We start from the raw sequence: 27520 nt of genomic DNA, 5'->3' as shown, positions 1-27520 counted from the left end.
ACCTCGTACGACACCTAATACCAATCGCCCCTCTACTTCTCAGAAGTCCAAAAAATCCACATTGCTCAAATCTTCTTTGCCCCTTCCTTCCCTTCTTCCACCTCCACACTTTACCTTTCCAGTCTCTGTACCTAGTTCTTATCCTCTCTCTGGCTCCATTACAAGTGTGGAGATTCACCCTCCTCCTCGTACTATGCCTTCCACCCCCGTCCTCTCCCAAGTTTCTCCCTTTTCTGCCACCTCCCAGGTTTCTGCCTCTTCTGTCCCCCCCCACACTTCATCTCCAGTCCCTTACACTCTTCCCTCCCCCTCTACTTTGGTACAGTCCATTACTGTCCCAATCTTTACTCACCCTCCTCCTTCTATCTCCAATATGGTCTCCCATACATCTTTGAATTCAGAAACACTTGAAGCCATTTCAGAATATATTGCAGAGACTAAACCTTCAATGGACACTGATTCACTTCCTGTTCCTTCTCTTCCCTCTCCTCCATCTTCACAACCCCATTCTTCGCAACGCTCCGTTCCTTCGCTGCTTGAACGTCTTCCAATGCCACCACACGTTGACTTTTCTAACCCCTCTAGTCCGTAGGTGCCTTTACCTACAGATTCCTGGTATTTTCTTCATCGCCAATCATGGCCTATTTACAGTGGAATATCCGCGGCCTCAGGGGTAATCGGGGTGAGCTTCAGATGTTGCTTTCCAAGTTTTCCCCTGTTGCTGCTTGCTTACAAGAACCAAAATTACACTCGGCTGTTTTCCAACCTATCTCAGGCTATAATTTATTGTATTCTTCGGATCCTTTCTCAGATGGGACCTTTAATGAAAGTGCCCTTCTTCTACGCAATGATATTCCGTACTGTCGACTATTTGTCCATACCTCGCTGCATTACACTGCAGCCCGTATCCACTTGAATAAGTGGTTTACAATATGTTCTTTATATCTCTCTCCTTCTCGAGCATTTTCTATCCCAGACTTTGCCTTTCTTGTTTCATCCTTACCACCACCACTTCTGTTACTTGGTGATTTTAATGACCACCATTTCCTCTGGGGGGGGTCTCATTGTGACTCACGTGGCATCCAGTTGGAGGCTTTTCTCGCCTATCACCCCCTCCATGTTTTAAATACGGGTACTCCCACCCATTTTGATCCTCGTACTCATACTCTCTCTTGCATCGATCTATCAGTCTGCTCTTCCTCCACTGCACTAGACTTCACCTGGTCTGTTCTACCGGACTTACATGACAGCGATCATTTTCCAATCATTCTTACTTCTCCTTCCTATTCACCACCTTTCCGTAGCCCTCGCTGGCAATTTGATCGGGCAAATTGGAACCTTTACTCACACCTCACTGCTTTTAGTGAGGTTCCTTCTTCATCCTCCATTGATGAGCTCCTACACCTCTTCTCGATGTCAGTTTATACTGCAGCTTCTCATTCTATACCCCAAATCTCAGGCAGGCATTCTCAGAAGTGCATGCCTTGGTGGTCTCCTGCTTGTGCTTGTGCAGTACGTTTGAAACGCGCTGCATGGGGTAGGTACCGGTACAATAGAACCGCTGAGAGACTTCTTGATTTTAAGCAGAAGCGTGCAATCGCTCGCCGTGTCATCCGTGAAGCTAAACGCACTTGTTGGCAAGACTATGTTTCCACCATCACCTCTGCTTCTTCTATGAGTGCAGTCTGGAAAAAAGTGAGGAAATTGAGTGGTAAATACTCTCCTGACCCGGCTCCTGTTCTACGGGTCGCTGGTGTTGATGTAGCAAACCCTCTCGACGTTGCCATTGAACTTGGCACACATCTGGTCCGTATTTCCCAAGGGCTCCATCTATGCCCCTCGTTTCTTTCCTCAAAGTCTGCCAGAGAGTTAGTACCCTTGGACTTTTATTCTCTCAGAGAAGAACAGTATAATGTGCCTTTTACACTTCAAGAACTAGAGGCAACGCTCTCAGCTTGCCGATCATCGGCAGCTGGGCCTGACGACATTCATATTCGTATGTTACAACATTTACATCGGTCAGCCCTTGTAGTCCTCTTACACCTCTTCAATCTTATTTGGGCACAAGGAGTTCTTCCCCAGTTGTGGAAATCTGCCATTGTTCTCCCTTTCCGCAAACTGGGTACTACAGGACATGATGCCTCCCACTATCGTCCCATCGCTCTTACTAGTGCAGTTTGCAAAGTGATGGAACGTCTCGTAAATCGACATTTAATGTGGTATTTAGAGAGACACAACAGTCTCTCCGCTAGTCAATATGGCTTTCGTAAGGGTCGTTCTACCATAGACCCCTTACTACGCTTGGACACGTATGTTCGTAATGCCTTTGCGAATAATCACTCAGTTATTGCCATATTTTTTGACCTTGAGAAGGCATATGACACAACTTGGAGGTATAATATTTTGGCCCAGGCCCATTCCTTAGGCCTCCAAGGCAATCTACCATCCTTCCTTAAGAACCTTTTAACTGACAGACATTTCCGTGTTCGAGTCAATAATGTTCTTTCCCCGGACTTCGTCCAAGCTGAAGGTGTCCCTCAGGGATGTGTTCTAAGCACAACACTTTTTCTCCTTGCTATAAATGATTTGGCCTCTGTTCTTCCACCCAATATTTGGTCATCACTCTATGTTGATGACTTCGCTATTGCTTGTGCAGGCGCTGACTGTCATCTTATTGCAGTTTCTCTCCAGCATGCGGTCGACCGTGTTTCCACTTGGGCCACCACGCATGGGTTTAAATTTTCAAGTACCAAAACTCACCAAATTACTTTCACTAGACGCTCTGTTATCTCCGATCATCCTTTGTATCTCTATGGCTCCCGTATCCCCAAACGTGATAGTCAGGTTTCTAGGCCTTCTCTTTGACCGTAGGTTATCCTGGAAACCTCACATTACCTCTCTGAAGGCAACTTGTCACAGCCGGCTAAACGTTCTTAAAACCCTTGCTCATCTTTCCTGGGGAGCTGATCATCGAACTCTGCTTCGCTTACATTCAGCCCTCGTTTTATCGAAACTTGATTATGGTGACCAGATTTATTCCGCGGCCTCTCCTGCTACTCTCTCTAGCCTTAACTCTATCCATCACCAAGGATTACGTTTGTGCCTTGGTGCTTTTCGCTCTTCCCCTGTTGAGAGCCTCTATGCAGAAGCGAATGTTCCATCCTTGTCTGATCGCCGTGATGCCCATTGCCTTTGCTACTATGTACGCTCTCACGATCTCCACAATCCTTCCATTTATAGAATGGTCACCGATATTAGTAGACATTCTTTATTCGTTCGCCGCCCCTGTTTGCTTCGCCTACATTCACTCTTGTCTTCCCTTCAGTTACCACCTTTATATGTTCATGTAGCATCTCACTTTTCCCTACCCCACTGGGAAGTTCCAGCTGTTCGGGTCTGTTCTTTCTCACTCCCTTGCTCGAAAGCTCAACTGCCTACGGCGGCTTCCCGCTCTCTTTTTCTTGATCACTTCCACTCTCATTCTCATGCCACCACTGTGTACACAGATGGCTCTAAGTCTTCAGACGGCGTCGGATTCGCAGCAGTGTTTCCGGACAGCGTCGTGCGGGGACATTTACTATCTTCGGCTAGCATTTTTACTGCTGAACTGTATGCCATTCTTGCAGCACTTATTCGTATCGCATCTATGCCTGGGTCATCATTTGTGGTAGTCTCAGACCCCCTTAGTGCTCTACAGGCTATACGAAAATTTGATACATCTCACCCCATAGTTCTCCGTATCCAACTTTGGCTACGCCGTATCTCTACGAAGCATAAAGATATTATTTTTTGTTGGGTCCCTGGTCATGTCAACGTACAGGGCAATGAACAGGCAGACACTACTGCGTGGTCAGCAGTACATGACCTACCAATTTCCTATAGAGGTGTTCCATTTCTGGACTATTTTGCTACAATAGCTGCCCACCTTCCTGCCCGTTGGCAACAACGTTGGTCAACTCTGCTTGGTAACAAACTTCATTCTATTAAACCGAGCATAGGTTACTGGCCGTCTTCTTGTCATCAGTGCCGTGGTTGGGAGACCACTCTCTCCCGTCTTCGCATTGGCCACACTCGTCTTACTCACGGGTATCTCATGGAGAGGCACCCTGTACCTCTCTGAGCAGTGTCAAGTTCCAGTATCGATTAGCCACATTCTGTTAGACTGCCCTCTCTATCAACGAGCACGCAGAATTTACCTCCAACGCCGTCTTCGTTCGACTACTTTCTCTTTACCTTCCCTTCTTGCTGATGGACCCTCCTTTAATCCTGACTCTCTCATTGACTTCTTGACAACGACTGATTTATTCCACAAACTCTGATGATGATACCTTACGCACTCCCCTCAGCCCTTTCTAGCTCAGTCTCTAGCTGCCCTTTACCCTTTCACCATCCACTGCTCCACTGTTATCCGTAACCTATTACTCATCCACCTCCCTTTTTCCACCTGATGCCCTCGCTTCCTTCCTGCCCTGCAGCGCTGTATAGTCCTTGTGGCTTAGCGCTTCTTTTTGATTATAATAATAATAATCAAAAGGGACACTATACAAAACTTGCTGTATAGCCCTTGTGGCTTAGCGCTTCTTTTTGATTATAATAATAATAATAATATATGAAACTTGAGAGGATCCTCAAATAGAATGAAAGGAACACACAAAAGACTCGGGAGTAATTACATCAGCTGACCTTTCTTGAAAAGAAAGAACTCAATGAGATCAAAGTCATGACAGCCAGAAAGATGACAAGGTGGATTATGGTGCAAGTGGTGACCCTTTTCAAATTGCTCGTATCTCATTTGGAATATTACTTAGTGTTGACAGCCCCATTCAGAGCAGGAGAAATATCAGAGCTGGAACAGATGCAAAGATTGTTTATGACCCACTTAGAGCCAATAAAACATTTAAATAACTGGGAATGCCTTAAAGTCCTAAATATGTACTTGCTGGAATGGAAGAGATACTTGATATATATCTGAAAAGTACTTGAGGGCCTTGTCCCAAATCTGCATACTGCCATAACATACTGGAGTGAGAGATATGTAAGTGTAAAATAACACCAGGGATGCAGTAGGCACAATTAGGGAATGCTGTATCAATGTCAATGGCCCCAGACTATTCAACATTTTACCAAAAGAGATCAGAAACACTGGGATAAGTGTAGAAATCAAGAGGAAACTGGACAAGTATCTTAAACCAGGTGCCAGATCAACCAGGCTGTGATGGATATGTAGGTGACCAGCAGCAACTGTCACGTGGGTTCAACGACGTGGATGGGGTAAAAACACTCACGTAGGCTGGTTAGTACGTATAATTATAACGGAAAGTATGGGAAGCACCATCAGCCGCCCTGCCTCTCTCTGCTCTCTATCTCAGACTGACCCACCAGTGCCTAGAGGGTGAGCAGTGTTCAAAAACATGCTATGGTCAGCAGCAACGTGAATAACAGTCAGTGATTCACACAGACGGTTGGTAGTGAGTCATCTACTGGTAATACTGAGACAACAGCCTGGTTGACCAGGCTGTTACTGCTGGTGGGGTCCCCACCCTGTACTGTACTCTCAAGAGCTGTGCTATGCTGTACTTTTAACCCATTTTCTTTTCAGGTACATTTACAGATATTGTATTATACTCCAGTTTGTTCTTAGTATGTCTGGTACTCCATCAACATAGTGGACTAAGAATGTTTTATTGAGTGTTTGTCCACGTCTGGTATCGATCAATTAGGTGAACTACACCTGCTTAATTGAAACTTTCTATACTACAGAATTTTCGTTAAATTTAACCCCCCCCCCCTGTCCTCCCTCCCTATTAATCCATTTTATCCAACATTTACTCTACCACTAAAATGGTTATTAGTGACAGTCGTAAGAAAAAAATGCCAGGAATATAGACAGAATTAGTCAAAGAATGACTGAGCACATTTTGAGTGAAATCCTATATGGCTAATTTTCAAGTTAAGGGTCATTCACCAAACATAAAAGATATGGGTAATTTGAGAAAGTCAACAGATAATCAAATCTATTCATGGGATGCTGTATAGCCCTTGTGGCTTAGTGCTTCTTTTTTATTATAATAATAATAATATTCATGGGATGCCCATCAGTAAAAATACTGGATAATCAAATACTGCAAATAAGAAACCCTAGATATTCTAAATTAGCAGCAAATACTGATAATGAATCAAACGATACAAAATTCCATTTAAAAGCTTGTGGGATGAATTGTGTGCATATTCTCACTTCAAGGGAGGGGGGAATTGGGTCTTGTTGCTGAAGAGCTCTTGATCAAAGGAATTAGAGCTATCCCTTTCCTTGTATCAAACTTAATTGCCTCACAGATGATGTATGACCCTTAAGGGTTTACTGCATCAAAAATGTAATAATAATCCAGATATAAAAAGTTAATCATCTTTATTTTTAACAATAGGTAAATATAGCTCATAGTTCAACTCACCTAATAATGAAGTCTATGTCATTGGAAGCAATAGTGATGTGTATGGGTGGGAGCTGTATCACCTCATATTCTGAGTGATTCTCTATTGTTGCTCGTACTGCATTCTTCAATATCTCCGGTAGGATATAATCCAGTGGCACTAAATAAAAATAAAAGTACAGTGCATGAAAATAAAGTAGCTAATGTCTTACAAACACTATGGTTAATGTTGTACTGTAAATCAGCCATTAACCTTTTGAACTGTAGGTTGTATGGGCTATCTTGTTGACCATATAATGGTGGATTTTTCAATACTAACAAGAAAAAATTTATCTCAAATAAGAACTATTGGATTGCTGGTTTCTTTTTCTGTCTCATAAACACGCTAGATAACAGGGATATCTTGCTACTCCTACTCACAATTTGGTCACACTTCACAGAGACGCACATGCATATATATATACATACATCTAGGTTTTTCTCCTTTTTCTAAATAGCTCTTGTTCTTCTTTATTTCTTCTATTGTCCATGGGGAAGTGGAAAAGAATCTTTCCTCCGTAAGCCATGTGTGTCGTATCAGGCGACTAAAATGCCAGGAGCAATGGGCTAGTAACCCCTTCTCCTGTAGACATTTAATAAAAGAGAGAAGAAGAAAAACTTTATAAAACTGGGATGCTTGAATGTGTGTGGATGTAGTGCGGATGACAAGAAACAGATGATTGCTGATGTTATGAATGAAAAGAAGTTGGATGTCCTGGCCCTAAGCGAAACAAAGCTGAAGGGGGTAGGGGAGTTTTGGTGGGGGGAAATAAATGGGATTAAATCTGGAGTATCTGAGAGAGTTAGAGCAAAGGAAGGGATAGCAGTAATGTCGAAGGATCAGTTATGGAAGGACAAAAGAGAATATGAATGTGTAAATTCAAGAATTATGTGGATTAAAGTAAAGGTTGGATGCGAATAGTGGGTCATAATAAGCGTGTATGCACCTGAAGAGAGGAATGTAGAGGAGAGAGAGATTTTGGGAGATGTTAAGTGAATGTATAGGAGCCTTTGAACCAAGTGAGAGAGTAATTGTGGTAGGGGACCTGAATGCTAAAGTAGGAGAAACTTTTAGAGAGGGTGTGGTAGGTAAGTTTGGGGTGCCAGGTGTAAATGATAATGGGAGCCCTTTGATTGAACTTTGTATAGAAAGGGGTTTAGTTATAGGTAATACATATTTTAAGAAAAAGAGGATAAATAAGTATACAAGATATGATGTAGGGCGAAATGACAGTAGTTTGTTGGATTATGTATTGGTAGATAAAAGACTGTTGAGTAGACTTCAGGATGTACATGTTTATAGAGGGGGCCACAGATATATCAGATCACTTTCTAGTTGTAGCTACACTGAGAGTAAAAGGTAGATGGGATACAAGGAGAATAGAAGCATCAGGGAAGAGAGAGGTGAAGGTTTATAAACTAAAAGAGGAGGCAGTTAGGGTAAGATATAAACAGCTATTGGAGGATAGATGGGCTAATGAGAGCATAGGCAATGGGGTCGAAGAGGTATGGGGTAGGTTTAAAAATGTAGTGTCAGAGTGTTCAGCAGAAGTTTGTGGTTACAGGAAAGTGGGTGCGGGAGGGAAGAGGAGCGATTGGTGGAATGATGTAAAGAGAGTAGTAAGGGAGAAAAAGTTAGCATATGAGAAGTTTTTACAAAGTAGAAGTGATGCAAGGAGGGAAGAGTATATGGAGAAAAAGAGAGAGGTTAAGAGAGTGGTGAAGCAATGTAAAAAGAGAGCAAATGAAAGAGTGGGTGAGATGTTATCAACAAATTTTGTTGAAAATAGGAAAAAGTTTTGGAGTGAGATTAACAAGTTAAGGAAGCCTAGAGAACAAATGGATTTGTCAGTTAAAAATAGGAGAGGAGAGTTATTAAATGGAGAGTTAGAGGTATTGGGAAGATGGAGGGAATATTTGGAGGAATTGTTAAATGTTGATGAAGATAGGGAAGCTGTGATTTCGTGTACAGGGCAAGGAGGAATAACATCTTGTAGGAGTGAGGAGGAGCCAGTTGTGAGTGTGGGGGAAGTTCGTGAGGCAGTAGGTAAAATGAAAGGGGGTAAGGCAGCCGGGATTGATGGGATAAAGATAGAAATGTTAAAAGCAGGTGGGGATATAGTTTTGGAGTGGTTGGTGCAATTATTTAATAAATGTATGGAAAAGGGTAAGGTACCTAGGGATTGGCAGAGAGCATGCATAGTTCCTTTGTATAAAGGCAAAGGGGACAAAAGAGTGTCCAAAAATTATAGGGGGATAAGTCTGTTGAGTATACCTGGTAAAGTGTATGGTAGAGTTATTATTGAAAGAATTAAGAGTAAGACGGAGAATAGGATAGCAGATGAACAAGGAGGCTTTAGGAAAGGTAGGGGGTGTGTGGACCAGGTGTTTACAGTGCAACATATAAGTGAACAGTATTTAGATAAGGCTAAAGAGGTCTTTGTGGCATTTATGGATTTGGAAAAGGCGTATGACAGGGTGGATAGGGGGGATTCAATGTGGCAGATGTTGCAGGTGTATGGTGTAGGAGGTAGGTTACTGAAAGCAGTGAAGAGTTTTTACGAGGATAGTGAGGCTCAAGTTAGAGTATGTAGGAAGGAGGGAAATTATTTCCCAAAACTGTTGTCCAGAGGGCTGAGGAAGGGTTGTTGAGGTGGTTCGGACATGTAGAGAGAATGGAGCGAAACAGAATGACTTCAAGAGTGTATCAGTCTGTAGTGGAAGGAAGGCGGGGTAGGGGTCGGCCTAGGAAGGGTTGGAGGGAGGGGGTAAAGGAGGTTTTGTGTGCGAGGGGCTTGGACTTCCAGCAGGCATGCGTGAGCGTGTTTGATAGGAGTGAATGGAGACAAATGGTTTTTAATACTTGACGTGCTGTTGGAGTGTGAGCAAAGTAACATTTATGAAGGGATTCAGGGAAACCGGCAGGCCGGACTTGAGTCCTGGAGATGGGAAGTACAGTGCCTGCACTCTGAAGGAGGGGTGTTAATGTTGCAGTTTAAAAACTGTAGTGTAAAGCACCCTTCTGGCAAGACAGTGATGGAGTGAATGATGGTGAAAGTTTTTCTTTTTCGGGCCACCCTGCCTTGGTGGGAATCGGCCGGTGTGATAATAAAAAAAAAAAAAAAAAAAAAAAAAAAAAAAGTCTGTTGAGTATACCTGGTAAAGGGTATGGTAGAGTTATTATTGAAAGAATTAAGAGTAAGACGGAGAATAGGATAGCAGATGTAAAAGTAGGCCTTAGACAAGGATGTGTGATGTCACCGTGGTTGTTTAATATATTTATAGATGGGGTTGCAAGAGAAGTAAATGCGAGGGTCTTGGCAAGAGGCGTGGAGTTAAAAGATAAAGAATCACACATAAAGTGGGAGTTGTCACAGTTGCTCTTTGCTGATGACACTGTGCTCTTGGGAGATTCTGAAGAGAAGTTGCAGAGATTGGTGGATGAATTTGGTAGGGCATGCAAAAGAAGAAAATTAAAAGTGAATACAGGAAAGAGTAAGGTTATGAGGATAACAAAAAGATTATGTGATGAAAGATTGGATATCAGATTGGAGGGAGAGAGTATGGAGGAGGCGAATGTATTCAGATATTTGGGAGTGGACGTGTCAGCGGATGGGTCTATGAAAGATGAGGTGAATCATAGAATTGATGAGGGTAAAAGGGTGAGTGGTGCACTTAGGAGTCTGTGGAGACAAAGAACTTTGTCTTTGGAGGCAAAGAGGGGAATGTATGAGAGTATAGTTTTACCAACGCTCTTATATGGGTGTGAAGCATGGGTGATGAATGTTGCAGCGAGGAGAAGGCTGGAGGCAGTGGAGATGTCATGTCTGAGAGCAATGTGTGGTGTGAATATAATACAGAGAATTCGTAGTTTGGAAGTTAGGAGGAGGTGCGGGATTACCAAAACTGTTGTCCAGAGGGCTGAGGAAGGGTTGTTGAGGTGGTTCAGACATGTAGAGAGAATGGAGCGAAACAGAGTGACTTCAAGAGTGTATCAGTCTGTAGTGGAAGGAAGGCGGGGTAGGGGTCGGCCTAGGAAAGGTTGGAGGGAGGGGGTAAAGGAGGTTTTGTGTGCGAGGGGATTGGACTTGCAGCAGGCATGCGTGAGCATGTTTGATAGGAGTGAATGGAGACAAATGGTTTTTAATACTTGACGTGCTGTTGGAGTGTGTGCAAAGTAACATTTATGAAGGGGTTCAGGGAAACCGGCAGGCCGTACTTGAGTCCTGGAGATGGGAAGTACAGTGCCTGCACTCTGAAGGAGGGGTGTTAATGTTGCAGTTTAAAAACTGTAGTGTAAAGCACCCTTCTGGCAAGACAGTGATGGAGTGAATGATGGTGAAAGTTTTTCTTTCTCGGGCCACCCTGCCTTGGTGGGAATCGGCCAGTGTGATAATAAAAAAAATAATATAAAAAAAGAAGAACTATGTTAAAGGCAGAATGTAGTTACTGGTTACCCACTTTTTTTTTTTATTAATAATTTCCTTCAGACAGAGAACCCTGATGCTGCTCAGTGAAAGGCTCATAATACAAGGAGAGGAGTAGCCCCAATTCCTTCGGTGTATCAAACCTGATTGCTTCCAATTTCCCTAGCACTGAATAACCCTTACATATTTAGTACTACAAGAATATAATGATTGATAATAATGGGAGCCTTTGACCAAACTTTGTATAGAAAGAGGTAATACATATTTTAAGAAAGAGAATAAATAAATCTACAAGACATAATATAGGGCATAATGATAAATAGTTTGCTGGACTATGTATTAGTGGATAAAAGGCTGATGGACAGACTTCTGGATATACATGTTTATAGAGGGACAACAGATGCCTTTGATGAGTTTCAAGAGTCTTACTACTCTCAGAGCCCAGTCATGGGTCAGGCTAAGATCATCATTTAGTTGTAGCTACAGTGAAAGTAAGGGGTAGATGGGGTATAAGGAAATTGACATCAATGAGTAAGAGAGGTGAAAGTGTATAAACTAAAGGAGGTAGTTAGAGTAAGATATAAGTAAGACATAATGAGAAGGTTAAGTGGTACTATGAGGTAGATTTAAGAATGCAGTGTTAGAATGTGCAGCATTCTAGCACTCATCATTCCACCAATCACTGAGGAGTGATTGGTAGAATGATGAGGTAAAGAGAGTTGTAAGGTAGAAAAGGTTAGCATATGAAAGGTCTTTACAAAACACAAGTGATATAAGGAGGGTGGGTGAGGTTCTGTCAATTTTGCTGACAAGAAAAAGTTTAGAGTGAGATTAACAGGTTCAGAAAGCCTAGGGAAAGAATAGATTTGACAGTTAAAAACAAAAAAAGGGGAGTTATTAGATGGGGCATTGGAGGTAATGGGAAGATGGTAGGAATATTCTGAGGAGCTGTTAAATATTGAAAAATATAGGAAGACAGTGATTTCATGCATTGGCAGGGGAATTATAACATCCTTCAGGAGTAAGGAAGAGCCAGATGTGAGAGTAGAAGAGGAATGTGAGGCAGTTATTAAAATGAAACGGGGTAAAGTGGCTGGGATTGATGAATCAAGACAGAAAGGTTAAAAGCAGGTGGGAATATAACTTTGGAGTGGTTGGCACTTTTGTTCAATATATGTATGAAAGAGGGGAAGGTACCAAGGGACTGGCAGAGAGAATGCATAGTTCCTTTGTATAAAAGAAAAGGGTACAAAAGTGTGTAAAAATTATAGGGGAATAAGCTGTTGAGCATACTAGGTAAAAAAGAATTAAGGGTATGACGAAGAGCAGGACTGCAGATGAACAGGGAGGCTTTAGAAAGAGTAGGGAATGCATAGACCAAGTGAATAATGTTGAAAAAAAGCATATGATTGGGTGGATAGTGGAGCGATGTGGCAGATGTTGCAAGTGTATAGAATAGGTAGTAGGTTACTGAATGCTGTTAAAGAGTTTTAATGATAATAGTAAGGCTCAGGTTAGGGTATGTAGGAGATAGGGAGATTATTTTCTTGTAAAAGTAGGCCTTAGACAGGGATGCTTGATGTTACCATGGTTGTTTAACATATTTATAGATGGGGTTGTAAAAGAAGTAAATGCTAAGGCACTGGGGAGGTGCATACTAGGAAAATAGTTAAGAATTTGGTCGAACTGAGCAATGGAATTGGCTGAAGATAGGACTCAAATTCAGGGAGAATCACTTATGTGTAAATTGCACCCAGATGGCTAACTTCGCACCTGTGTAAATCTAAGATTTCCATCAAATTTTGCAGTTTTTGTGTCATTACCCCTCAAGGAAGGTTCCTTGATGATGGTGAGGGGCTCTTGATTTAGGGAATTGGATCTGTGCTCCAGTTCCCCGAATTAAGCCTGAATACCTTCCACATCCCCCTCCCCCCCAGGTGCTGTATAATCCTACGGGTTTAGCGCTTCCCCTTGATTATAATAATAATAATAATTTGTGTCATTAACTTCAGAAAAAGATTCTGTACCATTTAAAAAAATTTTTTTTTTTTAACATAGACACTGAGCACTTCCAATTTTGGGGATCTGGACAGTGAAAGGGTTAAGACAGTATTTCTGATCAGAGAATTAAACAAAGAAAATGGTAAGAGTGGAGGAATTCTGAAAAAACTATCACTACTATAATACTACATGAGAATACCAATGTTTTCATTAAACCTATTCAAACCTTCCAAAATATATTTTGTTTTATTTATTGGAAATAAATGATCCAAGCAGCAGCTCCTTGATGAATATATTGCTTTTTATATTTTTTGCCTCCCCCAATCACTGGACAAGAGCATTTATACAATATTAGCTGGATTGAAATAATGGTTAAAATCACTCCGGTTGAACTACAGTGGACCCCCTGCTTACGATATTATTTCATTCAAGAAGTATGTTCAGGTGCAATTACTGAACGAGTTTGTTCCCATAAGGAATATTGTGAATTAGATTAGTCCATTTCAGACCCCCAAACATACATGTACAAACGCACTTACATAAATACACTTATATAACTGGTCGCATTGGGAGCTGATCGTAAAGCAGGGGTCCACTGTATTTTTATCCTATTATAGAATATGCAGTTTAAAATATCATGAGATAGTTTTAGCATGATACGAGGCCGTTTTTCCTAATGTCTTAAATGTCTGAAACTCTTTTATGGCGCATTTTATCAAATCTTTTCTAACAGTTTCACCATGTCCATTTTTGGACGAATTTTCAAAATTGCCTCAAATCACACCAGTGGTACTTTTTTAAGCTGTTTATGAATATTCACTTAAAAACAAAAAGACAAAGTTTTAGTATGATACAAGGCTGTTTTTTCCCTCTGATTTCTTCATTGTCTGAAGTGCCTTAACAGGTCGCTTATGTTATCAAAACTTATAACCTGCCATGAAAGCAATACATATAGGATTCTTTCATGTTTGTGGGGAGTAATTGATCCAGGATTTTTTCATGTTATAGGGAGTAACTGATCCAACAAACAGTGTCATTATGACCATTGTCAATTTTTAGAGAAAAAGTTTTTCCGCCTAAAAAATTACTGGACAGTATTTTCAGCCATTGTCAGGCGAATTTTCAAAATTACTTAAAATCACACCAGGGGTACTATTTTTTATGTTGAATAAGTATATACAGTGGACCCTCGAATTTCATCATCCCTTTTCTGAATGTAAAACTATAGTTATTCTCTATAAAATCAGGTTATTTTAGCATGATAGGAAGCCCTGTTTTTCAATGAAGCCTTAATAGCAACATATCTGTAATTATTATATTTATATTTTTTGATGCTCTCATTGCTATAATTAAGCCAGTATAAATAAAGCCAAACATTATCTAATCAACAATAATACAATACTTACATTCAATATATGGAAAGACAGCATTGACATGGCCAGACAGCTTTAACTGAGGGACTCTGCCATACTTGTGTGAGGCAATTCGAGTTACAAACTGGCAACTTCGTTCTATTACTTCTTTAAGTTTCATCGCCACATTGATTATCCCAACATAATTTGGCTGAAAAAAATGAAGGCTTTTAGTCAAAGTGTTACAGCCAGGGTATTGTGACTGTTCTTTCTTTAAGCTATACAACAATTACTTATACAATATTTCAAATTATAAATATTTTATTTTCATTGCTCAAATTAGTCTCAGTCAGATGAAATTACATCCAGTGATGACAATATATATAAAATATAAAAGGCACATGTTATAAAATTATTACTTAAATAACAGAAATAATCTTTGAATTACAGTACATTCAAACTTTTTAGAATACAGTATATAAAGGAGGGTATTGTATGAAGCAGAAAAATATTCTTCAGAATACAAACTTAATACAATTAATATCAAATACCTTATTTTCCCTGAGTGCAAGGTGGTGCTGGGCAAGCATGCGGATGCCAAGACGAGAAGTGAGAGTTTTATCCAAGAATCTAGCCACCAATTCTTCATTCTCAATGTGCCGGCGGCACTCTCTAAATCCTGCAGCTAGTTGAGTCACAACATCCTGATAATTTCAACAATACATGTATGCATTCTTTAAACAATATTTGACGTTAATTGATTGAACAAATTTAAAGCTTAATGTCTGAAATAATATCTGAGGGAGAGGCACAGCCATTGTACATTTAGTAAACCTTTTGTCTTATGCCTTGTATTCTTTAGCTCTAATTCTGTACATAATAAAACTCTAGTTTTAAATGTGTGATGTCAAGTGAAAATGTCAATGGAAAATTAATTCATTTACTGTTCAAAAAATTACATGTACAGTATTCATTATTACATTAAAAGGGGAAAGTGATACACCCATTACATGTACAGTAGTCCCTCAGTTTTTACACTGAAGTGTAGTACTATATAACCATTCATATACAATAAAATAGTATGAAAAATCATAGTGTAAATGAATGAAAGACTGGAGTTTCCATCTTGTGTCAATGCAAACAATTTGGATGAATTAATAAATGTCAATTTTAATGTTTTCATCTTATATCAATGTAAAAACTCACAGTAGGTCACTTTCCTATTTTTTTTTAAGGAATTTTTCATCATTGCTTATTTCCTTACATGTTGATTTCTTCAGACTACTTCTGTGAACTAGCCTTTTAACACTGTAGCTTGAGGATACCAGCTTTCTTTAGAGTTTTCCTTAGTTGATTTCCTCTCCGTTGCTGTTAATTGTTTTTGAACTATATATGGGTGAAATTAAACTAATACAGTAGTTTGAATTTGTCTCCTTATAATGATTATAAAACCACATACTTTTTATAATTAGTATACATCTTAGAGGAAGTCATGTGTATAAATTAATGTCCTTGCATAAATGTTTCTCTAGGCCAATTGTACCCTATACAATCAATGGTTCGAGAAGTGACTTTCTTTAACTTTGAAGCTCAAAATATATATATTTTGATTTATGGTACTTCCTGTTAAGTTACCCTCATTCTGAGTTTTAATTAAGCATGATGACATCTTTCAGTTGCTGCATTACTGTACATCACTGTATACTTATGAATATGAGCAATGATCCAGAGTGTAATCTCCTCTCTGATTTTTACAATAATCAATTCATTGCAGACCAAGACTGCAAATAGTATTATATTGCAAACCATGCCAAAACAACAACAAAAATCTCAGTATTTAATTAACCAGATCCCTAAGAAAACACTGATGATATCTCTACACTTCTGGAATCACTATAGGCAAATCTAACCTTCATTATTCTCAATGAAACCTAGCTAAACCACAAAGCTACAAGCACCTACAACTCACTGGGGTACACATCCATCCATACATGACTGTTGACCTGATCAAAGGGGTTAGAAACAGCAATCTTCTACACTAATGAGATATGTATCATTCAACTTGCACCAGATATAAGCACAGAGAATACACAGTTGCACAGTTCACAACCAAGAACTTGAAGACCTCTCATACAACAGAAGCTGTCTACAGATCACCTACCTACATAACCAATTTCGGAGAATATTTCAAGGACCTAATTATTATCAGAAAGCAATAAATATCACCTAATGCTTACTAAGGACTTCAACATCAACCTCATTCAATCTGAAGACCCATAAGTAGCAGGTTTCCTGAATAATATGTACAACTGCTTACTAATAACCTCCATAACCAAGCTGATAACAACAACAAACTACTCATCACTTGATCACATACGGACAAACATTCCAGCTACTCAAACAGCAGGCATTATCACAGACAAGACTGATCAATACCCTACCTACATAGTCACCAATTTATCAAAATTACCCCATGAAACTTGTAAATTTTTGTTTAGTTTGCCACTATAAAATACTTATAGTCAGCAACACTGACTGGCAGAGAGAATTGCACAATTACCAAGACATTAACTCTTATGTTCCCATACTTCTTCACTTGATACAAAACATCAACAGACTTCTTCTTTCTTCTTTCAACGTACCAGCCGTATCTCACCAAGGCGGGGTGGCCCAAAAGGAAAAACGAAAGTTTCTCCTTTCAAATTTAGTAATATATACAGAAGAAGGTGTTACTAGTCCCTTGCTCCCGGCATTTTAGTCGCCTCTTACGACACGCATGGCTTACGGAGGAAGAATTCTGTTCCACTTCCCCATGGAGATCTACAACAGACATTACCCATTAAAAACCAAACAAGTGACAACAAAGAAATTAAATAGCCCATGGCTAACTGATGGCATCCTCAGGTCCTGATAAAAAGCATAGCTATGAGAAGCAGTACAGGTTAGGATTAATACCTAATGAATGAGCCTAGAGACATACTATTAAACTCACAAAGCTCAAGGAAATCAAAATATTATGCCAACAGATATGATCTAGGTAAAAGAAGATATAAAATAAAATGACCAAGAAAATACTTTCTATTATTATTACTATTTTTTTTTTTCAACAAGTCGGCCATCTCCCATGGTTATTAATTATAAGTGGGATGAGCTTATCCAGAGCTGAGCAGTCTCAGACTCTCACGTCACGATGTAAAGAAGCATGTCACTCTGGGGCATTATTTATGCTATTACTGACAATTTTATTATTTAAGGCATCATGTTTTTCAGAATTGTATAAGAAACATGCTACATATCATAAAAACCTAATACAAACAGCCATAAAAGAGGAAACTGACATGAAGGGAGATGGGTGCTTGGACTGTCTAGCAGTGAGGCTCAGGAGGCTATGTTCATACACTTCTAATACCTAACCTTGGGCTATGTTAATAAGTATGCAGTCACTCAGTGCCATATCTCAGCCATAAATCTCTGGCCACACCAACTGCTCATTCAATCTCATCCCGGTAACACACTTGCTGTACACCCAGCAACAACCCCAACCTGCCCACAACCCCCCACCCATACCACATGCCCCTATAAATCCCCCATGGCCACATGCCTTCACCCATACCATTCCAACCAGCAACCTCCAACCAACAACCTCCACCCACACAACTCCCCCACAGCCACATGCCTTCACCCACACCATCCCAACCAACAACCTACCCCCACAATCCCCCCCACACAATTCCCACCAAGGCCACATGCTTACATCTATACCACTCCCCCACAACCATCATTCCCTCATGGTCGCATTTCCCCTATGACCTCACCCCCTCACACCTTACCTGACCTTTCACCCTAACATACCTTTCATCCCACACTACTCCCCTACAGCTTCTAGCCTTCACAGCCCCACACCCACACATTACCCATGTTTTCACAGCCCACACACGCCATCTATACTCCTAGTCACATAGCCTAATTACTGCCCACACCAACTGAACACTCACCTGCTCAGTCACCCATCATCCACACTACCACCCACACTGGCCATCAACACTGCCACCACATGGTCACCATCATACCACCTCATTGTTTCTAGCCTCCATCCATACACCCTTCCAACACCCAACATCATAGGTATGTATATAAACAAAAAACAACTTATACATGTATATAAGGTTTGCTACTATTCGTGGTTTTGAGTATCCACAGTAGGTCTTGAAATCTATCCCCCGCAGACACGGGGCTCCTACTGTATGTGACTTCATGACCAAACAATATCCTTAACTTGTGTCAGTTTGGCATCAGGCCAGGACAAAGTATGTATACTACTAATAAAAATGCCCAACTCAATCTACTCCTCTCTTGAAAATAATGAATATCAAATGGGACTCTTTACTGACCTAAAAAAAAAGAAAAAGACTTCAATAAAGTGGACCACAACATTCTAAATCTCAATTAAAACACTCTGGAATGAAGATAAGATTTCTTCAGATTTTTAACCCTGGAGGGTTAACCACATGGGATAACCCAAGAAAGTCAGTGTGTTATCGAGGACTGTCTGTCTTATTTCCATTGGGGTCCTCAATCTTGTCCCCCAGGATGCGACCCACACCAGTCGACTAACTTGCTGCTAGGTGAACAAAACAACATGGAAATGTTTCTACCCCGCCGGGAATCGAACCCGGGACTACACTTTGAAGGACGGGTGGGGTTACTGCAGTTTATAGGAGCATCTGAACTGTAGTATTGGTATGCCTCAAGCAAGACAGTGATGGAGTGAATGATGGTGAAACTGTTTCTTCTTTTTTTGGGGTCACCTACCTCAGTTAGAAACTGCCAGTGTCAAAAAAATACAACTGAAAATGTCTACAGTTTGGTATATACTAATGTTGCCTCTTTCCATGACAACCTAATCATAAACAATAAATAATCATCATCTAATAATTGCTGGAGACTTCAACAATAATCTTATCCAATTAGAAGACCCACGAATAACTTGCTGCCTAAACAATGGTACACTTGCTTATCAATACTATCAATAACTAAACCATAAAATCTCAAATAACTGCATCCTCACTGGACCAACATTATAGCTCTTCTTAAAACAGGCATAATCACTGACAATACTACCAATTACCACCCTACCCTTCTCATAACCAACACAAGAAAACTGCCACTCAAAACTAGTAAAATCTCATTCTACTCCATCATGAGACTCAGTTAATAATTTTAACACAGCAGTGAGTGGCACTGACTTGCAGAGAGTTTAGTGACAGTCATGACACTGGCATGTGTATGAGCTTTCCTACAGTGAATTCAAAGCTTTTACAATAAGCAATGGCATACAAAAACAAAGCAGGTCACAATAAAAAGACTAAATAGCCCATGGCTAACAAACAATATCCTAAGAGCCACTGACAAAAAATCTCACTATGAGGGGCTCTACAGACTGGGATTAAAACCCAGTCAAAAAATTATAAATCACTACTCACCAAACTAATAATTACCTTTATAAAAAATACAACACAATGGAGGAAGGCAAGTGTTATATACCTTATGATCATCAAGCAGCTCTCCCAGCTTCCTGCTGTAGTTAATCTCATCTTGCCGAGATGTTATGGGTGCAAAATTGTTCAAGATGTTAAAGGCTCTGATGTATAACTCGTGCTGTAACAAAAGGACAATTAATAATATACAGTAATTATTATTTTATCCAGTGTCATGACTCCCAACATATCCATCCACCCATTTTATGTATTATCATCCCCACAAGTTCAAGGAAGTTACATTCTTAGAGGGTCTGCAAAAAATGTCTGCATAAAAAATCATTTGGGTTCACTTTGTCTCAGAGATAATATCTGTATAATATACAACTTGACCTCGTAAATACTGAGAGTCATAAGAAAGAATGCCCAGAATAGAGAAACCTCAAAATGGAAAAAACATTCAGGACAATTTGAACAAAATTTTATGGTCTGTTTATTATTTATGGGATGAGTTCCAAGCCCAAACAATGGGTACAACCAGCAAACCGCTGAATAATAAAGTGGATAACTGAAACCTGCAAATAACACAAGGAAGCCCACAAATTTGAAAGCATGACCATATAGTTATAAAAATTAGTCGTTGAATTTGTGGATTATAATTTTGTCTTACCTACATGTATAACTGATCATGTCAACCAAAAATCTCTAGGAATATAATAATATTTTTAGAATGAAAAAAATATACTATAGAACTGTACTTAAATTTTCTCAGCTAAACCCCTTGACTGTCGCAACCCCCGATTGTAATGACACCAAAAAAACGAAATTTGATGGAAAACTGGTGGAATTACGCCCTCGCGATATTTTGTAAATATCGACCTCGGCGATATTTACAAATTGGTGATTTTGCCCACTTTGAGCCCAATTTTCGGCTGATTCCATTGTTCCAGTTGACCAAACTCATAGCTATTTCTCTAGAACTCCACTTTTTCTATCAATTGAGTACAAGAAACTGCCCATTTACTGATTTCAACTACCCAATAACGTGGTCAGAAATTTGCAATTTCGCCAATTTCATGAAAATTAAAAAATATGACAATTTCAAAATAGGGTCCAGAATGAACAATGCAGACATTCCTGGCTTTAAAATAACATTTTCCTTGTTCATCAGTCACATCTCCAGGTCCCTCTGATATTACTCTTGCTTTGTATTTTGAATTTTTATTCAAACAAAAAATAGAAGATTTACTGTTATGCAGACTACTGCAATACTGTAATAATTGTATAAATAACATCAACCCATTAATGACTGCATATTAGAATGGCTCGTTGGACATTTATTGGACAATGACATCATTTGTTCACTTTTGAACATCGGCAAAAATCAAACATTTCCCCTATAAGCTCCATTTCCAGGTTCTTTTAATAGTAAAATCAATCAAAATCACCTCTATTTCTATAATATGTTTTCCATTCTATCAAATGAGACCAAGAAAACGAGAATACAACCATAAATACTATACAAAAATAGACCACAAAGTCGGCATTTTAATTAAAAAAACGTCGAAGATTTTTTTTTTTCTCATTATGCACTGCGTGCTCCAGGATTTTTTTTATATGGTGCACACTGACCATACAGACCCATTCTCTCACATGTGGGCCTACCAGTTTTCTCCTGCTTGATTTGAAGCCGCTAGAATTTATGAGCATATATACGTCAAACACAGTACCCCGTAAAACGTATACAGTGGACCCCCGCATAACGATATTAATCCGTTCCTGAGAGCTCATTGTTATGCGAAATTATCGTTATGCGAATGAATTTTCCCCATAAGAAATAATGGAAATCAAATTAATCCGTGCAAGACACCCAAAAGTATGAAAAAAAAAAAATTTTACCACATGAAATATACATTTTCCTACACACAAAGAGAAGGATGCATGCACAACAGTAGAGTAGTACATGCACAATATATATTGTGCATGTACTACTCTACTAAATGAGGAATAAATGACACTTACCTTTATTGAAGATGCAGCAATGACTGATGAGACAGTGTGTCCTGGGAGTGCCTTTTCCTCCTGAGTACTGTAGGTCCTGTTTGGCATTTTCTTCCAGAACAGGCCTTATCACACTGTGTATGCCACTACGATTCTTAAATCTCTCAAACCAACCTTTGCCGGCTTTAAATTCACCAATATGAGCACTAGATCCAGGCGTTTTTCCCTGTTCACCTGGGTGTTAGTCGACTGGTGTGGGTTGCATCCTGGGAGACAAGATTAAGGACCCCAATGGAAATAAGTTAGACAGTCTTCGATGACACTGACCTTTTTGGGTTATCCTGGGTGGCTAACCCTCTGGGGGTTAATTGTTTCTTGGTATTCTCAATAAGCCACACCAACAACGGTGCTACAGCAGCAGCTGACAGTGCTACAGCAGCAGCAGACGATGCTACAGCAGCAGCAGACGGTACTACAGCAGCAGCAGCAGCAGACGATACTACAGCAACAGCAGCAGCAGCAGCAGCAGCAGACGGTACTACAGCAGCAGCAGCAGCTGACGGTGGTACAGCAGCAGCAGCAGCAGCTGACAGTGCTACAGCAGCAGCAGCAGCAGCTGACAGTGCTACAGCAGCAGCTGACAGTGCTACAGCAGCAGCTGACAGTGCTACAGCAGCAGCAGACGATGCTACAGCAGCAGCAGACGGTACTACAGCAGCAGCAGCAGCAGACAGTACTACAGCAGCAGCAGCAGCTGACGGTGGTACAGCAGCAGCAGCAGCTGATGGTGGTACAGCAGCAGCTGACGGTGCTACAGCAGCAGCAGCAGCTGACAGTGCTACAGCAGCAGCAGCATCAGCAGTTGACCATGGTACCACAGTATTTCGATAATATTTCTCACCCTTTTTACCACAGGGTTGGCACTAGAAGCTTTCTTGGGGCCCATGGTCACTTATTTTGCAGATAAAATCACCAAAAACGCTGTAATAATACAAAATGTTACGATTGTATGCTTGGATGTTACCGCGGAGGCTGGCTTGTAAACAATGCCACCAGTGGAACATGTGAGGCTGGCTCAGGCCGCACATTAGACGCATCTTGGACGAATAGTGTTGAACGGGTTTTTTAGGGGTATGCGAGGCAAAATCTTAGCGATAAAATGTATTGGTATGCGGATTTAACGTTATGTGATGCCAACAGTATGTGGGGGTCCACTGTATATACAACCGAAACAGTCAAAGGGTTAATGTCTTGCTTTCTCTTATGTTACCCTTGGATAATGTGCTGAGCACTCTTTCAAACCCAGCTTATGCCAAAAGTAAAATATGTCAATCCTCTCCTCTTAAGAATATGGCTACAAAATAAAAATATACTGTACGTGGCAATTTAAAAAAAGTTAAGAGTAATTAAAGACTTGGGTTATAATCATGAGCCTGAAGAATATTTATTTACAAATATAATTCACTGATTTATTTAACAATAGATACCATGGCTGGAGGGCTCAGCAGCTACTCATTCATTATGTATTAATTATAACTACATGTACTGTAATTTTAAATTTACAGTTGAATACCAAAATCTATGTGTTATGTTCTTAGAAGTCCCATAAATTTTGTATTCACAAATAATTTAAAAATATGTCCACATAATGGAAACAAATGGTTTTTAGGACTTGACGTGCTGTCGGAGCATAAGCAAGGCAACATTTATGAAGGGATTCAGGGAAACCAGCAGGCCGGACTTGATTCCTGGAGATGGGAAGTACAGTGCCGGCACTCTGAAAGAGGGGTGTTAATGTTGCAGTTTGTAACTGTATTGTAAGCATGCCTCTGGCAAGACAGTAATGGAGTGAATGATGATGAAAGTTTTTCTTTTTCGGGCCACTCTACCTTAGAGAAAGTCAGATTTGGGCTCATTTTGTAGATCATATATTTTTTAACATTGTTCTACTGTGGTTAATACTGACAAGTCATAAAAAATAATATCCAGCAACAAAGATCTGGGCAACTGAAAGCCACTGAACATATTTCAAATAAAATCCAATGGTTAGCTCTCAATAAATTGTGCACCAGCACTTCTCCCCCCCCCCAAAAAAAAAGAGCAATGCCCCCTTTTTTTTGGGGGGGGGGGGAGATGCCCTCAGATAAAAAATGGTTTGTAATTGAATCTCACAAATTACAAAAGCTTGAGAATTTGTGTGAGTTAAACTGTACATTTGGGCATCCTCACCAAGAAATCCTTGTAAATGGACTGTTAATAACAAGTCAATTACATATTAACCCTTTGACTGTTTTGGTCGTATATATACGTCTTACCAGCCACTGTTTTTGACGTATATACAGGTCCACCATCACAAATCCGGCAATCAGTTATTCGGTTCCTTCAGTTATTCGGCACTAATTTTGGCGAGCATAATTTCAAATTTCCAGGGTCGCCACACCAACCTGCTGGTACTGTTTGGTGGCGCTACTTGCTGCATAAGTCATTCCAATTTCTTTTTCTCCATTTACTGTTTTAACCTGCTTACTTTTAGCCCTAGCCATGGTTCCAATGAATAAAAGAAATGCTTCTCATTATGTAAAGCACCTACACAGTACATTATCCATTAAAGATAAGGTGGCTTTGAAGCCACTGTCGGTTGCCATGAACTCAGTCTCATGAAGCAGGAGAATATGCTTTATTATTACGCTAATATCAACACTACAGCTTATTTGCCTATCACAATTGATCTAATATGACATAATAAACAATATAAATAACATAAAACATGTTAAATACTCCAGAATAAATAATATTTGGCATAACACCGAGCAGTTCGACGGAGGTATGAAGAGGATATGGTATACAAATACCATTCTCCTATCCCTGTCTTGGTGGCTTATATTAGAGAAAACGGAGTATAACACAGGGCTAACTGTTATATACACTCGTACTGCACCATAAACCTGAACCAAAAGTTATTTTCTCTATATAGATTATCACACATAGCAGCATATGTGTAGAGAACCTAGGATAACCCAAAAAAGTCAATGTGGCTTATTTTTAGTACCTGGCTTGGGTTAGCCATATATGATTTTTGGTAAATATTCGATTACCAGCCAGGGTAGAAACATTAGGCGTGTTTCTTTACACCTGTTGTCTATGTTTACCCATCAGTAAATGGGTACCTGGGTGTTAGCCGACTAGTGTGGGTGTTATCCTGGGACACTGACCTAATTTTCTTGAAATATTCAGCATAACAAGCGGCTTTCTATACAGCAGTATGTCACTGATGTCAGCTAGGCCTGTATACCTTGTACATGTACGTGTAGTAAATAAAGATATTATTATTATTATTATTATTATTATTATTATTATTATTATTATTATTATTATTATATTACAGTATTATTATTTTCTCAGTTGTTTGTTGGGTTATCTTATTCAAACTTGGGTAATGTATGATGGTAAGATACTTCTTACCCTAGACCAAAAATGAAAGAAATGACACCATAAATAGTGGAGTTCACTTCTCAGCCATTAGCGGCCGCTTAGCGGGATATTTTTGTATGTTTTTATGGTTATATTCTCATTTTTTCTGTCTCATTTGATAGAATGAAAGATATATTACAGAAATAGATATGATTTTGATTGCTTTCATGACGAAAAGTACCTTGAAATTGCGCTCACAGTAGCGAAAATGTTCTATTCTTTAGCAAATCTCAAGAGTAAACAAATGACGTCACCGTCCAATACCTGTCTGCCTGCCAGTCAAGAATGGGTTGACATTATTTATACAATTATTACAATAATGCAGTAGTCTGCATAACAGTAAATCTTCTATTTTATTGTGAATAAAAATTCCAAATGGTAAGCACAAGTAATATAAGAGGGGCCTGTAGCCGTGACTAATGAACAGAGAAAATGTTATTTTAGCGCCAGGAATGTCTGCACTGTTTATTCTGGACCCTATTTTGAAATTGGCATCTGTTGAAATTTGTGTGAAATCGGCCAAACTGCCAATTTCTGACCACTTTATTGGGTAGTTGAAATAAGTGAATGGGCGGTTTCTTGAACTCGGTTGACAGACTAGAAGTAAATAAGTTTATTCAGGTATACACAAATACAGTTACATAGATTATCATACATAGCAAGCGTATGTATAGAGAACCTAGGATAACCCAGAAAAGTCAGACAAAGTGACTTATTTCCAGTACCTCACTTGGGCTTGCCATATATGATTTTTGGTAAATATTTTTTTTTTCTCGGTTGTTTGTTGGGCTATCTCATTGAAGCTTGGGCAATGCATGATGGAAAGATGCTTCTTAACGTACAACAAAAATAAAAAAGACGGACGATAAATAAGGGAGTTCACTTCTCAGCCATTAGCCGCCTCTTTGCAGTATATTTTCGTATGTTTTTTATGGTTGTATTCTCATTTTTTTGGACTCATTTGATAGAATGGAAGATATATTACAGAAATAGACATGATTTTGATTGCTTTCATGATGAAAAGTACCTTGAAATTGAGCTCAAAGTAGCAGAAATGTTCGTTTTGCTGATGTTCAATGAACTTTGTATAAGTCAAGCTGGTTAATTTTATTAAGTGTATTTTAACCTAACCACTCTGTAATCCGGCAAACTCAGTAATCCAGCACACTACAGGTCCCAATGATGCCGGATTTGTGATGGAGGACCTGTATACTCATAAATTCTAGCGGCTTCAAATCAAGCAGGAGAAAGCTGGTAGGCCCAATGTGAGGTCTGTGTGGTCAGTGTGCACCATACAAAAAAAATCCTGCAGCATGCAGTGCATAATGAGAAAAAAAAACTCACTGTTTTTTAATTAAAATGCCAACTTTGTGGTCTATTTTTGTATAGTATTTATGGTTGTATTCTCGTTTTCTTGGTCTCATTTGATAGAATGGAAAACATATTATAGAAATAGATGTGATGTTGATTGGATTTACTATGAAAAGAGCCTTAAAATGGAGCTCAAAGTAGGAGAAATGTTTGATTTTTGCCGATGTTCAAAAGGAAACAAATGATGTCATTTTCCAATAAGTGTCCAAGTAGCCATTCTAATATGCAGTCACGAATGGGTTGACGTTATTTATACAATTATTACAATATTGCAGTAGTCTGCATAACAGTAAATCTCCTATTTTTTGTTTGAATAAAAATTCAAAATAGAAAGCAAGAGTAATATCAGAGGGGCTTGGAGACATGACTGATGAACAAAGAAAATGTTATTTTAGAGCCAGGAATGTCTGCATTGTTCATTCTGGACCCTATTTTGAAATTCTCATTGTTTAATTTTTGTGAAATTGGCCAAATTGCAAATTTCTGACCACGTTATTGGGTAGTTGAAATTGGTAAATGGGCAGTTACTTGTACTCAATCGATAGAAAAAATGGAGTCCTAAATAAATAGCTATGAGTTTGGTTGACTGGAACAATGGAATTAGCCAAAAATAGGGCTCAAAGTGGGCGAACTTGCCAATTCGTAAATATCGCCGAGGTCGCTACCTTCATGAGAGCATAATTCCATCAGTTTTCCATCATTACAATCGGGAAAAGATTCTCTATCATTTCATAAGAAATTTTTTTTTTTTTTTTTTAATTTTGCGACACCAGGAGACACCTCAGGATTTGGGGTTGCGATAGTCAAGGGGTTAATGAATAACAAATTCCACAGCAACATACCACTCCTAGTATGATGGGATTACAGCCAACAATGAAAGGTAGGCTGCGAAATGCCACCACTCTCTTGGCAATTCTAACGGGTAATTCCTTCTGCAAGTACTGTGCACTTTT

At 39.5% G+C, this 27520-nt stretch overlaps 1 protein-coding gene across 3 annotated transcripts in view; it reads right to left on the bottom strand.

Moving 5' to 3' along the window:
• The window catches only part of LOC128688385 (branched-chain alpha-ketoacid dehydrogenase kinase-like), a gene marked incomplete at its 5' end in the record, with an annotated part of 43564 nt that extends 16044 nt beyond the window's left edge, over nt 1–27520 (bottom strand). For all 3 annotated transcript variants that reach the window (XM_070086801.1, XM_070086802.1, XM_070086803.1), the window contains 5 exon segments: nt 6450–6588; nt 14302–14458; nt 14799–14951; nt 19792–19905; nt 27410–27520. In XM_070086801.1, coding sequence (XP_069942902.1) covers nt 6450–6588; nt 14302–14458; nt 14799–14951; nt 19792–19905; nt 27410–27520 — 674 coding nt within the window.

Source organism: Cherax quadricarinatus, chromosome 19 (assembly GCF_038502225.1).
Source record: "Cherax quadricarinatus isolate ZL_2023a chromosome 19, ASM3850222v1, whole genome shotgun sequence".
NCBI classification, from domain to species: domain Eukaryota; kingdom Metazoa; phylum Arthropoda; class Malacostraca; order Decapoda; family Parastacidae; genus Cherax; species Cherax quadricarinatus.
The sequence above is the reverse complement of the archived record's forward strand: the minus strand, read 5'-3'. Positions and strand labels throughout refer to the sequence as shown.